Source organism: Haliotis cracherodii, unplaced genomic scaffold (assembly GCF_022045235.1).
Source record: "Haliotis cracherodii isolate W230 unplaced genomic scaffold, xgHalCrac1.p SCAF_2, whole genome shotgun sequence".
In the NCBI taxonomy this organism is placed as follows: Eukaryota; Metazoa; Mollusca; class Gastropoda; order Lepetellida; family Haliotidae; genus Haliotis; species Haliotis cracherodii.
In genome coordinates, this window is record NW_027266275.1 from 60212771 (window position 1) to 60228551 (window position 15781).

General features: G+C 39.9%; 1 protein-coding gene across 1 annotated transcript in view; it reads right to left on the reverse strand.

Annotated features, from left to right (window-relative positions):
- Positions 1–3607: 3607 nt before the first annotated feature.
- LOC139469336 (transmembrane protein 94-like) overlaps positions 3608–15781 on the reverse strand; it is a 70460-nt gene continuing 58286 nt past the window's right edge. The window contains exons 24-30 of the mRNA XM_071251477.1: positions 15071–15245; positions 13188–13433; positions 11715–11851; positions 10922–11025; positions 9765–9858; positions 7192–7359; positions 3608–5652 (exon numbers count right to left, since the gene is read on the reverse strand). Of these exons, the coding sequence (XP_071107578.1) occupies positions 5580–5652; positions 7192–7359; positions 9765–9858; positions 10922–11025; positions 11715–11851; positions 13188–13433; positions 15071–15245 (997 nt within the window). The 3' untranslated portion in view covers positions 3608–5579. The remainder of the gene's footprint in view (positions 5653–7191; positions 7360–9764; positions 9859–10921; positions 11026–11714; positions 11852–13187; positions 13434–15070; positions 15246–15781) is intronic.

A 15781-nucleotide genomic window follows, 5' to 3' on the forward strand; every position in this document is an offset into this window, starting at 1 on the left:
CACTTATATTTCCATTTTTTATAAAAACAAAAAAATTCCTACATATTCCAGGTCCAACTGGGAGTCCAGTATTCTACTCATAAAGAAATACATTTATGTAGGGAGGCCCTTTACCAGGTTGATTTACACAACTGTTTATTTGGTTACACAACTGTTTATTTGGTTACACAACTGTTTATTTGGTTACATATTAGTTTGAACAGCTTAAAAAAATATGTCAAAAAACCACTGCCCGTTCAAAAGCCATTGCCAGAGAACTAATTCTTTTATTTTTTTATACCTTAACAGTACCATTAGTTACCTGTTTGAACCTGCAAAGATTTATCAATAGTGAGTGAGTGAATATAGTTTTACGCTGCTTTTAGCAATACTACAGCAATATCACGCCGGGGGACACCAGAAATGAGCTTCACACCTTGTACCCATGTCGGGAATCGAACCAGGGTCTTCGGCGCGACGAGCGAACGCTTTAACCACTAGGCTACCCGACCGCCCCATATTTATCAATAAAATGACTTGTGAACAACAAACTTCGTATCACAGAGTAATGGATATTTTAACACTTTGTGAACTGGAAGCATAGCTTTCATTATTCAACATAGTCTCTGCTTCATGTCAGTTGCATTAACAATTTGTTCTCCGTGATATTTCAAGCATGTAAACAATTTGTGAAACACATTGTAAATAACTGTAATTTGGGGGAGGACAAGTGTAATAGAGTAATTTGAGGCTCAAAATCATAACTTTTATGCCAAAATCATAATGGATGGTATCTCTGCATACACGTAACACTCCTTTCCACATTCAATGAGACAAGGTGGCCACCTGTACCATACATCAAAACAACAGTAATGTTCTGACGTCCTCCAGTGAAGTTATAATTATATTTCTGCTGTTGTGGCCACAAAACTGAAAATGCTGATCAATTCTCAATAACACCCTGTCTGAGAACCAATTCTCTCTCTTAAATTGCCATAGCATTTCTTCTTGAAGTTTCACAAACTCAAAAGTGTTTTCAAATTAAATCACCCTGATGAAAGTGACTAGGTTAACTAACATTACATTAACAGGTTCCAACGTAGAATGTTATGGTGTAAAGGTTCATTTCAGAAATTGGAACAGACAGAAATCTATGGTTATAACAAACTCAAAGGGACCACTAATTTTAGCTCGTTATAACCGTAATTTGATATAAGTGTATCTATATACAGCAGATGGCGGGACTAAAATAATAGTTCGTTATAAGCGTGTTCGTTTTAAAAGTAGTTTACTGTAATATACATATTTTTCTATCATGTATAACATCACTAAGGATCAACCAATACACTGGAGTCCTACTACAATAGCTACTGGGATACTTGGTTCACAATACACTACATATCACAATACAACTTTGGATTAAAAATGATGACTATATTCTAATTTTGAGATTCAATATGAAAACAAAAGCTCATTTATAAAAATTACTTTTTGATTCACATTTCCAAGTTGTTCAAAAAACTACACAAATACGTGATAAGACTATCATAGAGTTGATATGACAAACCAAAATATCAAAAAGTACCAATTCACTGGATGTGGACCAGACAACTAAAACCTGTTGTTTGTTTTTTTGTATAACTCCACACCCAGCAATAATCCAGCCCAATGACAGCAGCCTGTCAGGACAATCAAGTCAGGACAAACAGGTGATTGATATTATGAACAACAATTCACACCTTGGTACCTTGACACGCATTCATCCAAGTCACCAAGCCTGACAACCCTATTCATTAATCCGCCACTTACAAGCATAGGTTGCTAGCGCACCAGAATCCAAATGGGAGGAAATATGAAATTACTGCTGTCAGGACAGAATGAAGCATATCCCATTATAGGGAGTTTTTGCTTCAGCCATAGACAGAAAGACACAAACAGTCATCTTCCCAAGGCAAGTGAGTTAACTAACTATCAAGGTCGAGTTTCCACCCTTGCCGAACTAGGCTGGTATCATGGAGTTACATTTTGACCGGACTAAAGAGTCAGTGTATAGTCCAATCAAAATCGCGCAACAAAATCAAAATCCAATTTGTTAACTGACATGCAGATTTAGGTTGATTGCAGGATTTGCAAAGGATGTGCACCGCCAACTCGTTGTCAACAGATATTTTCTAAATCTCTTTTTTACTCAAAGTGCATGTGATTTGATGCACTTCACGATGTAAGACTCGTTTTATCACAATATAGATCTTGATTATCGATCAGATCATCTTGACTGGGTGCAGCCATTTTGTTTGAAGCAAATGCAAGTGATACGAGAGGTGGAATCTGACTGGTCCATAGGATAGGCATGGAAGGGAGATAACTCATAATAGCCACAGGTGGCACAACGATCGAGGCCAGGAATTCAAGCCTAGTTCGGCAAGGGTGGAAACTGGACTTTTACAGTCAGTTAACATCCTTGCCTCGGGAAGATACACACAGTAGCCTACAACAACAGGAGGTACACAAGGCACAGGGTACTCAGTGAAGGAATCAGAACAATGTGACAATATTGAGGAATTACCGGTATACAAACATCATATTGGATAAAAATCTTCACACTGGTATGTCAATATCTTCAAAAAATAAGCACAACACGTAATATGAAAATGTAGAATGTGTTCATTGTCACTCAGAAATATATCAATCTTTGAAAGTACAGTACATGTGAGCATTGTATTGGAGAATATATCAGAATATGAATCATAAAAACCTATCAGTGGATTCCCATAAGTCAGAGACACCAACCTGGCTGTCAAAATACATAGATCAAAATTTGAGTCACATTACATTACATTTATCAAATTGCTTAATTTCTGTTGTTTTGCATGAAATTCTACGTTTACTATGTGGCCTGGCTAACTAGAGACTGTTTCTGTCAACCAGTTTGTGTTTCACTGGGATGATAATTAGACACATAACTTTTCAACAATGTCTCCAGGCACATTCGTCATGCAAGAAGTAGCCCTGAAACGTCGTTACAAAGAACAAAGAAGTTGTTATCCACAAACAAAAGTGTCATGTATTCATGTTCTAGCGACTTCTAATGAGTCAAAAGACCGGATTTGGCATCTTCTGTTGTGACATGCAGAAAGATAATACTAGCCTGAGTAGTCATGGTAGTCTGGGTTGCTGCAAAGCTATTACTATTTCTTTTTAAAAAAATCGATACAGCCTCAAACCTTGAGCTGATACATTGGTAGGTGTATCCTGATCAGTATCATTAATGTAAATTCTCAAGGCATCAATGATAGGAGAACGATGCCATCCAGGGTACCAACACTCGGATCTGAAGCAGGACAGGGGGAGATACCCATTTCACATCTACATAGAACATACATCCTCATTACATGCTGCTACTCATCTACATCAGTTCACAACAAAATTAAAATCTTTGAAAAGCATTTAGAAGTGATACACATAAGGAAGAGAATTTATGGATGCCAACTTCTCTATTATGAGGAACACAACGTTTCAGAGTATATGCTTACTCCTTCATCAGGTGGTCATTCAAGTACGCCTATACTCCGTAACATTGTCTTCCTCATAATATAAAAAAAAATCCTATTTAAACATAGATAGAAATTCCATTGATAGCTTGTCCTAAATTAGCTATTGATTTGAGAAAGTGTGAGGTTGTTGTCAGCACAATCAGTAATATTACAGCCATGTCACTGTCTGTAACCTCATCGGGTCACAAAGGTAATCAATCCCACTCAAAAGAAGTTAAGGAGCACCTGATCTTTCATATTAATATCGTTAATCTGGCATGCCATCACGGACTGATGAACTGTAGTAATATGACAGAATCAGGAGATCCTTAACTTCTTTTGAGTAGTATAAGATAAACTTTTTTTATCTTAAAGTTTAAAAATGTACTGTTATGTCCTTAAAGAAATGTTCTGACTTAATGGGAGTCTTCTCTACACAGGCTATCTAGCTCATTACTACTAACTACTGATAGCTGAATAACAATACACATTTTTCTCCTCAAAAATACAGCTGTGCAGTGGGGGCAGTTTTCATTGATTTTACCGAGAGGTTAAGCAGCAGCATGAAACGGTGGCCATAACATACCTCAACAGGTTCATAGTGGAGTATGTCAGTTAGTCCTGTCACTACACACTACACTAGTTAGTATCAAAAGTGCTCAGTGGATTTCTAGACAAAAGTTTTATTCAAATTCATTAAAAATATTCATAATTTCTTCAATATTGCACATATTAACATTGATTGAAGTATGTGAACTGGGCAGAAAAAAACCACACAAACCATTATTTTCAGCAATAACAATCATATTATTATCATTGGCACCTTAAAACCAACCTTAGTTATCAAAGAATGAATAAATATTTTTTATAAATGCCATGATTTATTAACAAGTCTGTGATGTGGCCATTTCGCTATTGTAAGTCAGTGGAGTTCGTACTGCAATTTTTGATGGCACATCATACACCAGATATCTAAAACGTGTACCCCACAATGGTGGGCGTGTATAAGACCTGTGATGTATCGAGTATTCCAAACTAAGTGCCCTTGCCAGGTAAACTGGGAAAAAGTCACAATTATTTTCAAAACCGGGAGGTTTTTTAAAGTGTGTATTTTCTCAAATTAGGAGGTAGTTAACAATTGCACTTAATGTAATAGTGCAAAACTAAGCACAAACGCCTTTTCGATCCATCTGTTGGTCATGTTATCCAAGAAACACAAGTCAACTGGAAAAAGCCAAGACACTGGTTTCAACCTTAACTACAGGATGTGGGAAGTTTGTAGTTCCAATTTGGGATTTTTTACTGCCATTGGCTACAGAATTAGGGCTGAATATTGTCAACTGAGCAGGTCTAGGTCAAAACCTGTAGACACAAGTACAGTAGTTGCTGGTCTACACAAGTGCTTACACACTACAAGTGGGGTACCAAAAACAGCCCCACACTCACAAGCTGTACATGATCAAGTCAGTATGTGAAAAAAACATGGAAAATGAAGAACAAAATAGAAGTAATTAATGTTGTGTCATATCAATGAAAAATGCGTTCACATTCTTTTCAATAAAACAGATATTACTTCTTTTGCTTGATGATCATAATAATGGTCTTTAAAAGAAATGCAATCATTTTCTTGTTCTTCAAACTAAGAATCAAATTACACCAAATGAACGTATTATCATATAAAATATATGTTGTCAAAAGCATACGATGGTAACACAGATATTTCACATACACATACGTTACCAAATGATTTTATTTGCCTTTGATTAGTGCTGGTGAATGAGACATTTCCATATACGAGGCATGTAAGGTACAGGTACGTCTAAAATTGAATATCATCTAAATGAAAATATATAAGTCCAAAATTACAAACAACTAAGAAAGCCTGTAACAGAGTGTTATCAAAGCTATCCCCATTCTTCAATGAAACTTAAAAAATACAATGCATAAAAAGTGTAAATAGTTGACAATAAATACTGTTCATCAATAAATCCATCACACAGAATGACAAGAAGTGAAAGATGTTTGGCAGTTTGTGGTCACAGAAGAAAGGCATCCTATACAGCTGCATCAAAATGGAGAATTCATTCCTAATTTGGTTCCAAAATCTAACCGTGCTCTTTTCTGATGCCGCACTGCCAATCTGAAAAATAAAATGTATTCTTAAATAACCCAAACATGTGCAGAACATCAACTGGGACAGTCAAACAGTGACCATTTGTTACAGAGATATACAGCTCAAGAGGGCACCTTGGCACCGCTCATATCTGAACTGAGTGAGCTGACTTGATGAGGCTATTGATCTACTTTGTTGCTAAACGCCGTACTCAGCCATATTCCAGCTATATGACTGCGGTCTGTAAACACTCGAGGCTGGACCAGACAATACAGTAATTGACATCATGAGCATTGATCCATACAAATGGAATACGATGACATGCATCAACCAAGTCGGAAAGCCTGATCACCTGATCCAGCTAGTCATCTCTTACGACAAGCATAGTCGCCTTTTACGGCAAGCATGGGTTCCTGAAGAGCTATTCACAGGTCATTTATTCTACTGTTTCAGTAATCAATACAGGAACTCAATGCCACTTTGATCAGGATAAGTAAAAAGTGTCACTTTGGTGAAACCCATGAGTTATGTCCCTTCGTTCTGTGGATCACAAGGTCCTTCCCAGATCTTAACACCTTTGTCACAGTCTTGGTAACATCGCTGTCAGTGCATGTGGTCATGGCCATTACATGAATCTGGAAATTTTCCCTCTCACCCCAAAGGTAGTCTCTTTTTTATTTTTGTTTATGTTTGTATGTTAGTTATTTAATGCCGCAATATTCCAGCTTTATAACGGCAGTCTGTAAACAATCGAGTCTGGAGCAGACAAATCAGTGATTGACATCATGAGCATTGATCCACTCAAATGGGATACGATGACATGCATCAACCAATTCAGCAAACCTCACCACCCGATCCTGGTGGTCGCCTCTTATGACAAGCATGGGTTGCTGAAGACCAATTCTAACCCTGAATCTTCACGGAACTCTTTCTGTTTATGTCTTGAGGAATGCCATTATAGTGAATTTTAAAAGGTTTATGCCTGCCCAGATTTCCCAGATGAATTTACCTTCGCATTTGTTTAATCAGATTGGGTCGAGATTGCAGACTAATAGAAAACTTCCCCCTAACATTCTTACTATACCAATTACATGATAGCTGAAATGGAACAGAATTTCAAATTGACAAAGAAAATAATTTAGCTGGGGTAAGAGTATTCGGCGTCATAACAGTCATCAATTGTCTGTGAACATATTGGTCAGTCGCTGTAGCGAGCTCCAACTCTAAGCACAGTAGTGGCCACCCATCACAGAGGGGAACTTTGCCTCGGGGGCAGCACATATTGTAAGGAGCTTGCCTGGGTCAGAAACGTCACAAAACAGCTTCCCTAAGGCTTAAAAAAATAATAGTCTAGGTTCTCAGGCACCGCCCACATCATCATTAAGTCTGCCGCACGTTTTGTTTTTATTTCCATTTTCAAAAAAATAAAATTTCCCCATGTTGAACATTTTCCCCATGAAATATATTGCCTGACTACCAATTCTTTTATTTTTTTAAGCCTTATTAAACAAGGATGGGGTACAGGAGGAATTATATCTCCCATATTACTGTACACGGCTGACTTACTTGATCTCCCTTCTCTTGACTAGTTCATTGATAGTGACAATAACAACTGGCCAGCCTATCCCCAGTGCCCACACAGCAGGGTGAACACTGGACAGTGACAAAGTGTTGACCGCACTCCGAGATTGCACTGTGACATCACCCACAAAATATACTATCTGGGCCAGTAATCTGAAAGAAGAATCATGTTCAGAATCTACTACACCAATTCAGAATCAGTCCTACAGACAGCCACTTTCGAAGAGTAGATTGAGTGTATATTGAGAACTACTAGAGATCCAACAAATACCCAAGTTTTGTTTGTTGTTTATCGTCGCACTTAGCAACATTCCAGCTACATGACGGCGGTCTGTAAGCAATTCGAGTCTGGACCAGACAATGCAGTGATTGACATCATGAGCACTGATCCATGCAATTGGGATACATTGACATGTATCAAACAAGTCTGTGAACCTGACCACCCGATCCCGTTAGTCACCTAAAACAACAAGCATGGGTTGCTGAAGATCTATTCTATCCCAGATCTTCACGGGTCGACTGTACAAGTAAAAATGCAACATCATAGAACCATGATTCGCCTTAAACTTCAAATATGACCTTGGCACAAATGCGATTGTCTGGTCCAGACTTGATTATTACTCGAGTGGACAACAAACAAACAAATACACAAATAAAAAGTTTTACGCCTATAGAGGAAACCATGCCTCAGAAACTGACAATGGTCTAACCATGTGTCCTTTTACCTTTTTCGATCAAAACCTTTTCAAAGCAGTGCCCCATCTTTGAGAAGGAATACATCAAGTTAATACACCATAAATACATGAATGTTTTGAGATAGAGAAACCACAAACTTTTAAAGGAGATTTTTCTATCACATGACCTTGACCTTTGATTTTCTCAGCATGTACCAAGATACATGTGGAATATCTCCATTGTAGGAAATCCTCTAACGTCAATAATCTTTGCTCAATATTCAAGAGAAAGAATGATAAAAATACTTTTCACAGTTACCTCGAAGATGACCTTGACTTTTGACATAAACACAACTGACACTTGATGTTGTAAGTTTTGTCAAGATACATGGTAACATATCATAGTTCCATGTCTGTAGAGGTAAAGATGCCGCAGAAACCGACATTGATTTGACCATTGAACTTTAATGCTGACCTTGCCCTTTGACTAATGTCACCCAAAACCATTTCAAAGTAGTACTTCATCCATGAGAAGGTCACACCGAAGACCTGGGTTCAAATCCGGAAATGGGTACAATGTGTGAAGCCCATTTCTGGTGTCCCTTGCCTTGATATATTGCTGGAATACTGCTAAAAGCGGCGTAAAAACCATACTCACTCACTCACTCACCCATGAGAAGGTGGATTACCCTAGGGCCATTTGGAAGACACCTATGTTAGAATAATCTCCAATGTCAATAATAATTGGGTAGTAGACAACAGAGAAAATCACTGGTGGCAGCAGCTGCAGTCAAATTCCAAGAACACCTTAAAGCAGTCCAGTTTCAAAGGGCAGCTCAGTATTGTGTCTGGATCAGTAATATCCATGCCATGAGCCCACATCCCCACCAATGAGGTAACCTGGCACAGGATCAAACAAGTCACACATTGTAACCACCAGTGTTCATAATTAAAGGGGTTCCTGAGCTCCTTACGGTTATTTTTGCTCCAATGGCATTTAATTTGGGAGACTAAAATAATTTTCAATTTTAACATTTTGGTTGTGACAAGGACCATGGTTAAGTTTCGAACACCGAGCCACCGATCACCAATAGTCAGCTCTGATGAGTTGTTGGGACCATACTTTCTAAATGTCCTCAAAAACGCATCTTCCGAAGACAGGAGTAAACTGACTGTAAAAGTCCAGTTTCCACCCTTGCCGAACTAGGCTGGAATTACTGAGCTCGATCATAGCACCACCAGTGGCTATTACCAGTTATGTCCCTTCTAAGCCTCTCCTATGGACCAATCAGATTCCACCTCTCGTATTACTTGTGTTTGCTTCACACAAAATGGTGGCGCCCAGTCAGGACGATCTGATTGATAATCAAGATCTATATTGTGATAAAACGAATCTTACATCGTGAAGTGCATCAAATCATGTGCACTTTCAGTAAAAACATAAGAGATTTAGAAATCTGCATGACAGTTAACAAACTGGATTTTCATTAAAAACATGAAAGAATTTTGGAAAATATCTGCTGACGAGTTGGCGGTGCACCTGCTTTGCAAATCCTGCAATCGATCAAAATCTACACAACAGTTTACGAACCGGATTTCGATTTCGGTGCACGATTTTGATTGGACTATGCATAGACTCGTTAGTCCAGACAAAATGTAACTCCATAATACCAGCCTAGTTCGGCAAGGGTGGAAACTGGACTTTTGTAGTCAGTTAACACTCTTGCCTCAGGAAGATGCAAAAACGTGGACATGAGGTCCCTGTCACTGTGTGGTCAAAAGGTCCCTTTCATCGGGATTTGTGACAATTAATGCTGAGCTCCATTGGAGAATCTGAAGAAACAACCGTACCAGACTAGACAGTAAAATGGAATGCATACTTACAGTGTGGGTGTAACTATTGACCACAGTTTATTTGTAAATGGAAGCTTCTTCCAGAGATGATCTGACCAGTGGACGAAGCTCATTGATATGCAGGCTGAAACACAACCGGGGCACAGGCTCATTCACAAGTAACACAAACCCAACCCATCTACATGTACTGAAGCTGATCAACAATCATGACGGGAATGAATGTTTTAATACTCTTTATACGGTTTACTTGTGGTATTGTGGCGATGGATCGGTTTACTTGTGGTATTGTGGCGATGGAATGGTTTACTTGTCGTATTGTCATGATGGAATGGTTTACTTGTGGTATTGCGGCGATGGAATGGTTTACTTGTCGTATTGTCATGATGGAATGGTTTACTTGTATTGTCATGATGGAATGGCTTAAATGTGGTATTGTGGCGATGGAATGGTTAACTTGTCATATTGTCATGATGGAATGGTTTACTTGTGGTATTGTAGCAATGGCATGGTTTATAATCTGTTCAGCCTAACTTCCAAAAAAATATTAATCAAACAGCCTTACATTAAACAGAATAAAGATACATCCGATGGATCTCATCTCCTTGTTAATGTGACATCACAATCATTACATGGATTTGTCTAGAATTCTGGCAGGCAAATTGGGAAGAAAACGTTATTTTGTCCAATTTAGTTTATAGTTTCTTAAATTCTGAGGTATTTTGACTTGTAATTCTAACATAGTACTCAGTGCAATCATGCAAAACACTTTCTTCCTGTTGTCAGTGAACAAGTCACCTCAACAAAGCCATTACATTAGTTAAAACTTCATAAACATAATGAATTTGGGAATTATTACTGACATAAGCTGCAGATTATGGCCGAACATCTGCTTCAGCAATATTCATGCTATATGACGGCGGTCTGTATATAATCGAGTATGACCAGACAATCCAGTGACTGACATCATCAGCATCGATCCACGCAATTGGGATACGATGGCATGCATCAACCAAGACAGCGAGCTTGACCACCCGATCCTGTTAGTCGCCTCTTACGAGAAGCATAGTCGCCTTTTACGGCAAGCATGGGTTGCTGAAGAGCTATTCTCTCCACAGGTGGCATGCTGAGGAGGTGATATGCATCCCTGCTGCATCAACAAGATGTCCATGAAGGAATCCTATACTCACCAAAGTAAAATACCAGCAGGAAGAGAAGTATATTTTGAGCAAGGATTATCCCTCCTGAGTATTTATCATACCAGTTGTGAAAAACAGTCTGATTTCCTCCATCACTGAAACAAATGAAGCACGTTACATGTAAATGGTTTAACAATCATTCAAAAATTGTCATACAATAGTCAAATTATGCATGTCTTCAGAGTTTGAGAACAGAAGGAGTGGTTATCTAAGGTACCAGCCAGGTTTATGCCTGGAAAAGAAATTAATTTTTCCTGGGCTCCCAGCAATCAGGAAATCATCACTTCCCAACAGCTTCAGGGCACAATTCTAATTTGCAGGATATAAACAGGATGACCACCCACACACTTTGTTTTTCTATCACCTAATTTTTCATTAGATTAGTTTTGTTCCTCAAGGCTACATCTGACATAATCACACAGAGATAAAAATATACAGAACTAGACCCGAAGCTTGTAATGTAATAGAGACACATATCAGATCAGTAGACAAACTTGATGTATCTGAAGAAGACCACTGTGGTGGTCCTTTGTCTAGACAAGTGCCTGCAGGACCCAGCACCTGTCTGAATGTATAACAGCACATGTGACAGTGGTGGTCCTATGTCTAGACAAGTATCTGCAGGACCCAGCACCTGTCTGAATGTATAACAGCACATGTGACTGTGGTGGTCCTATGTCTAGACAAGTACCTGCAGGACCCAGCACCTGTCTGAATGTACAACAGTACTTGTGACGTTGGGGGTCCTATGTCTAGACAAGTACCGGGAGGACACAGTACCTACCTGAATGTATAGACAGCACATGGGACGTTGGGGGTCGTATGACAGAAGGAGTTCAGGGTCAGGCCGTAGCACAGCAGGGGGACTATCACAGATGGCAGGAACCTCAGGCTAAACTGCACAATATACTGCCCAAGCATCTGGAACCAAAAAACAAATTCCTATTCCCTTGCTTTCAATATTTCACTGATGTTGCATAATGTAAGCCAAAAATGTCTAGGGTTTGAGTGGAATTGAAATTTTTATAGTTAGAAATTTCACAGCAATAAGCACGAAACAAGCAAAAAGTGTGCAGGACTCACTTATACCCCCGACCTTGCCTCGTCTAAGTTCAAAACATGAAAAAAACTTATTTTTTCAGAAAATACACCTCTTTGCACAGCAACTCTCCTTTTGTTATAAAAACTGTACCCCCAATTGTAAAAGAATACATAAAGCAGTTTCCAAGTTATGGGTCGCTCAAATGCTGAAGCAAAACAATGATTCTAAATTCAAAACTTTCAGAAAATACATATATCAAATTTAAACTTTGCACTCTACCCCTGTTATTAGTATGGAAACTATTCCCTTAATTTGAAACGAATCCATTAAGTATTTTTTCAAGTTTTAGGTCGCACAAATGTTTAAAAATGTATTTTTTTACTAAAACAAACTTCGCACTGCACTTCTCTTATTGCCATAGAAAAGGTTCACCAAGTTTGAAAAGAATCAATTCAATAGTTTTCAAGTTATAGGTTGCACACACAAAATATAATCAGAAGGACGGACAGAATTCTATGGATGGACGGTCGAAATTCCTTGGTATATCTTGACCCCATGCCCGTTCAGTTCAATGTTCAAGCTTTCTAAGAAAGTATTATAATTTGCCCTTTTTTTTAATTATTTGGTTCAGAGGTATTAAATATTAAAAAAAGCATGGGGTGAGGTCAAAGGCCTAGTCATACATGAAACACGGTACACATGCATTGATGATAGTAATATTGCCGCATATGACTCCATCACTATGTGAAAAATAGGGCTATTGCCACATATGACAGTATCACTATTTGAAAAGAAGGGCGATAAAGCACAAACCAAGCAGAAGAAATCATTCTGCTTGCACTTAAACGGCTAATATGATTACACCACGAACTTGAATATCAAAGCAATCCATAAACATAAAAGAAATTGGACGTCAACATCGAAAAAAGTACACGAAAATAGAAGTTCCATAACGATGTGTGACAGCCTTACTAATGACATCAATCGGGGCCACATTTCAACAAGCATATTTAGTATAACTTTGGTAATAAAAAATCATATTTACCTGCTGTTATTTTAGTGAAGTGACAAAAAAAGGCATTGGAAAAACTTGAGGTAAACTGCATTCTTGCCGAAACATGTGGTCAAAGCTCTACACAAACATCGAATTCATCATGTGAAAACACATTATTAACTGTATTGCGGAAAGAAAGGAGGAAGGAAGACATGACTGACCTCTCCGTTGACATGGTCCTTGTTCTTGCGAGTGGCCACAGTCATGATGCGGGGGTCAACGGGGTTGCCCATGAGGGTAAGGCTGAGGAGTGGGATGACTACCAGGAGGAGCCACAGCAGGTGGCGGGTGTCCAGCGTGGGGGGCAGCAGCAGTATGCTGGCCAGCACCTGGGTCAGGGTCAGTGACAGGTGGAAACACAACATCAGGTAGAAACAGTTCCTCATTGCCTGGGTGAAGTGACGGGCCTGAAATACACACACTGTGTTATCAACATTGCTGAGGGAGAGGCTCCAATGTGACTTTTAACAACATTTCAGTCACCTCACAAAATGCTGGCAATATGAAAAGAAAGTGTAAAACGATACCACTTGTAGATGGAACATGATCTCTGGTGTGATGGATGATTAGCACAGGTAAGTTGTGATAGGTCATTAGCTCAGGTGTGATTGAGATGGATGATTAGCACATGTGGGTTGTGATGGATCATTAGCTCAGGTGAGGTTGAGATGGATCATGAGCACAGTTGAGTTGAGATGGATCATTAGCACAGGTGGGTAGTGATGGATGATTAGCACAGGTAACTTGTGATGGATCATTAGCTCACCTGAGGTTGAGATGGATCATGAGCACAGGTGAGTTGAGATGGATCATTAGCACAGGTGGGTTGTGATGGATAATTAGCTCAGGTGTGGTTGAGATGGATCATGAGCACAGGTGGGTAGTGATGGATCATTAACACAGGTGGGTTGTGATGGATAATTAGCTCAGGTGTGGTTGAGATGGATCATGAGCACAGGTGGGTAGTGATGGATCATTAACACAGGTGGGTTATGATGGATCATTAGCTCAGGTGAGGTTGAGATGGATCATGAGCACAGGTGAGTTGAGATGGATCATTAGCACAGGTGGGTTGTGATGGATAATTAGCTCAGGTGTGGTTGAGATGGATCATGAGCACAGGTGGGTAGTGATGGATCATGAGCTCAGGTGTGGTTGTGATGGATCATGAGCTCAGGTGTGGTTGTGATGGATCATGAGCTCAGGTGTGGTTGTGATGGATCATGAGCTCAGGTGTGGTTGTGATGGATCATTAACACAGGTGGGTTGTGATGGTTCATTAACACAGGTGGGTTGTGATGGATCATTAACACAGGTGGGTTGTGATGGATAATTAGCTCAGGTGAGGTTGAGATGGATCATGAGCACAGGTGGGTAGTGATGGATCATGAGCTCAGGTGTGGTTGTGATGGATCATGAGCTCAGGTGTGGTTGTGATGGATCATGAGCTCAGGTGTGGTTGTGATGGATCATGAGCTCAGGTGTGGTTGTGATGGATCATTAACACAGGTGGGTTGTGATGGTTCATTAACACAGGTGGGTTGTGATGGATCATTAACACAGGTGGGTTATGATGGATCATTAGCTCAGGTGAGGTTGAGATGGATCATGAGCACAGGTGAGTTGAGATGGATCATTAGCACAGGTGGGTTGTGATGGATCATGAGCACAGGTGGGTAGTGATGGATCATTAACACAGGTGGGTTGTGATGGATAATTATCTCAGGTGTGGTTGAGATGGATCATTAGCACAGGTGGGTTGTGATGGATAATTAGCTCAGGTGTGGCTGAGATGGATCATGAGCACAGGTGGGTAGTGATGGATCATGAGCTCAGGTGGGTTGTGATGGATCATGAGCACAGGTGGGTTGTGATGGATCATGAGCTCAGGTGTGGTTGTGATGGATCATGAGCTCAGGTGTGGTTGTGATGGATAATTAACACAGGTGGGTTGTGATGGATCATTAACACAGGTGGGTTGTGATGGATCATTAACACAGGTGGGTTGTGACGGATCATGAGCTCAGGTGTGGTTGTTACCTACCTCTGCAATGAGTTGTACTAGACTGACATTGTCATCCCTCCTGAAGGACAGGGGACAGGGCATGCTGATCAGGGCACTTGCTATCTGCATGGGGGTTGGCTTGTCCTCATCCCATGGTTCTACCATCACCCGCTGCTTGGCACACACTTGGGGGTACAGAGGCTCAAGGGAGAAACTGCAAATGAACAACAGAAGTTTTCACTATAATATCATTATGTTGGAAGTGATCACAATGCATATTGACTCATATCAATAAATGAGTGAGAGGAATTTAATAAAGCTTTCAAAATAATTTCACCTTCAATCTCCCCCAGTATACCTGTACTCAGGGAACAAACTCCCCCAGTACACCTGTGTACTCACCTACAATCTCCCCAGTACACCTGTGTACTCACCTACAATCTCCCCAGTACACCTGTGTACTCACCTACAATCTCCCCAGTACACCTGTGTACTCACCTACATCTCCCCAGTACACCTGTACTCAGGGAACAAACTCCCCCAGTACACCTGTGTACTCACCTACAATCTCCCCAGTACACCTGTGTACTCACCTACAATCTCCCCAGTACATCTTTACTAAGGAAACAAACTCCCCAGTACACCTGTGTACTCACCTACAATCTCCCCAGTACACCTGTGTACTCACCTACATCTCCCCAGTACACCTGTGTACTCACCTACAATCTCCCCAGTACACCTGTGTACTCA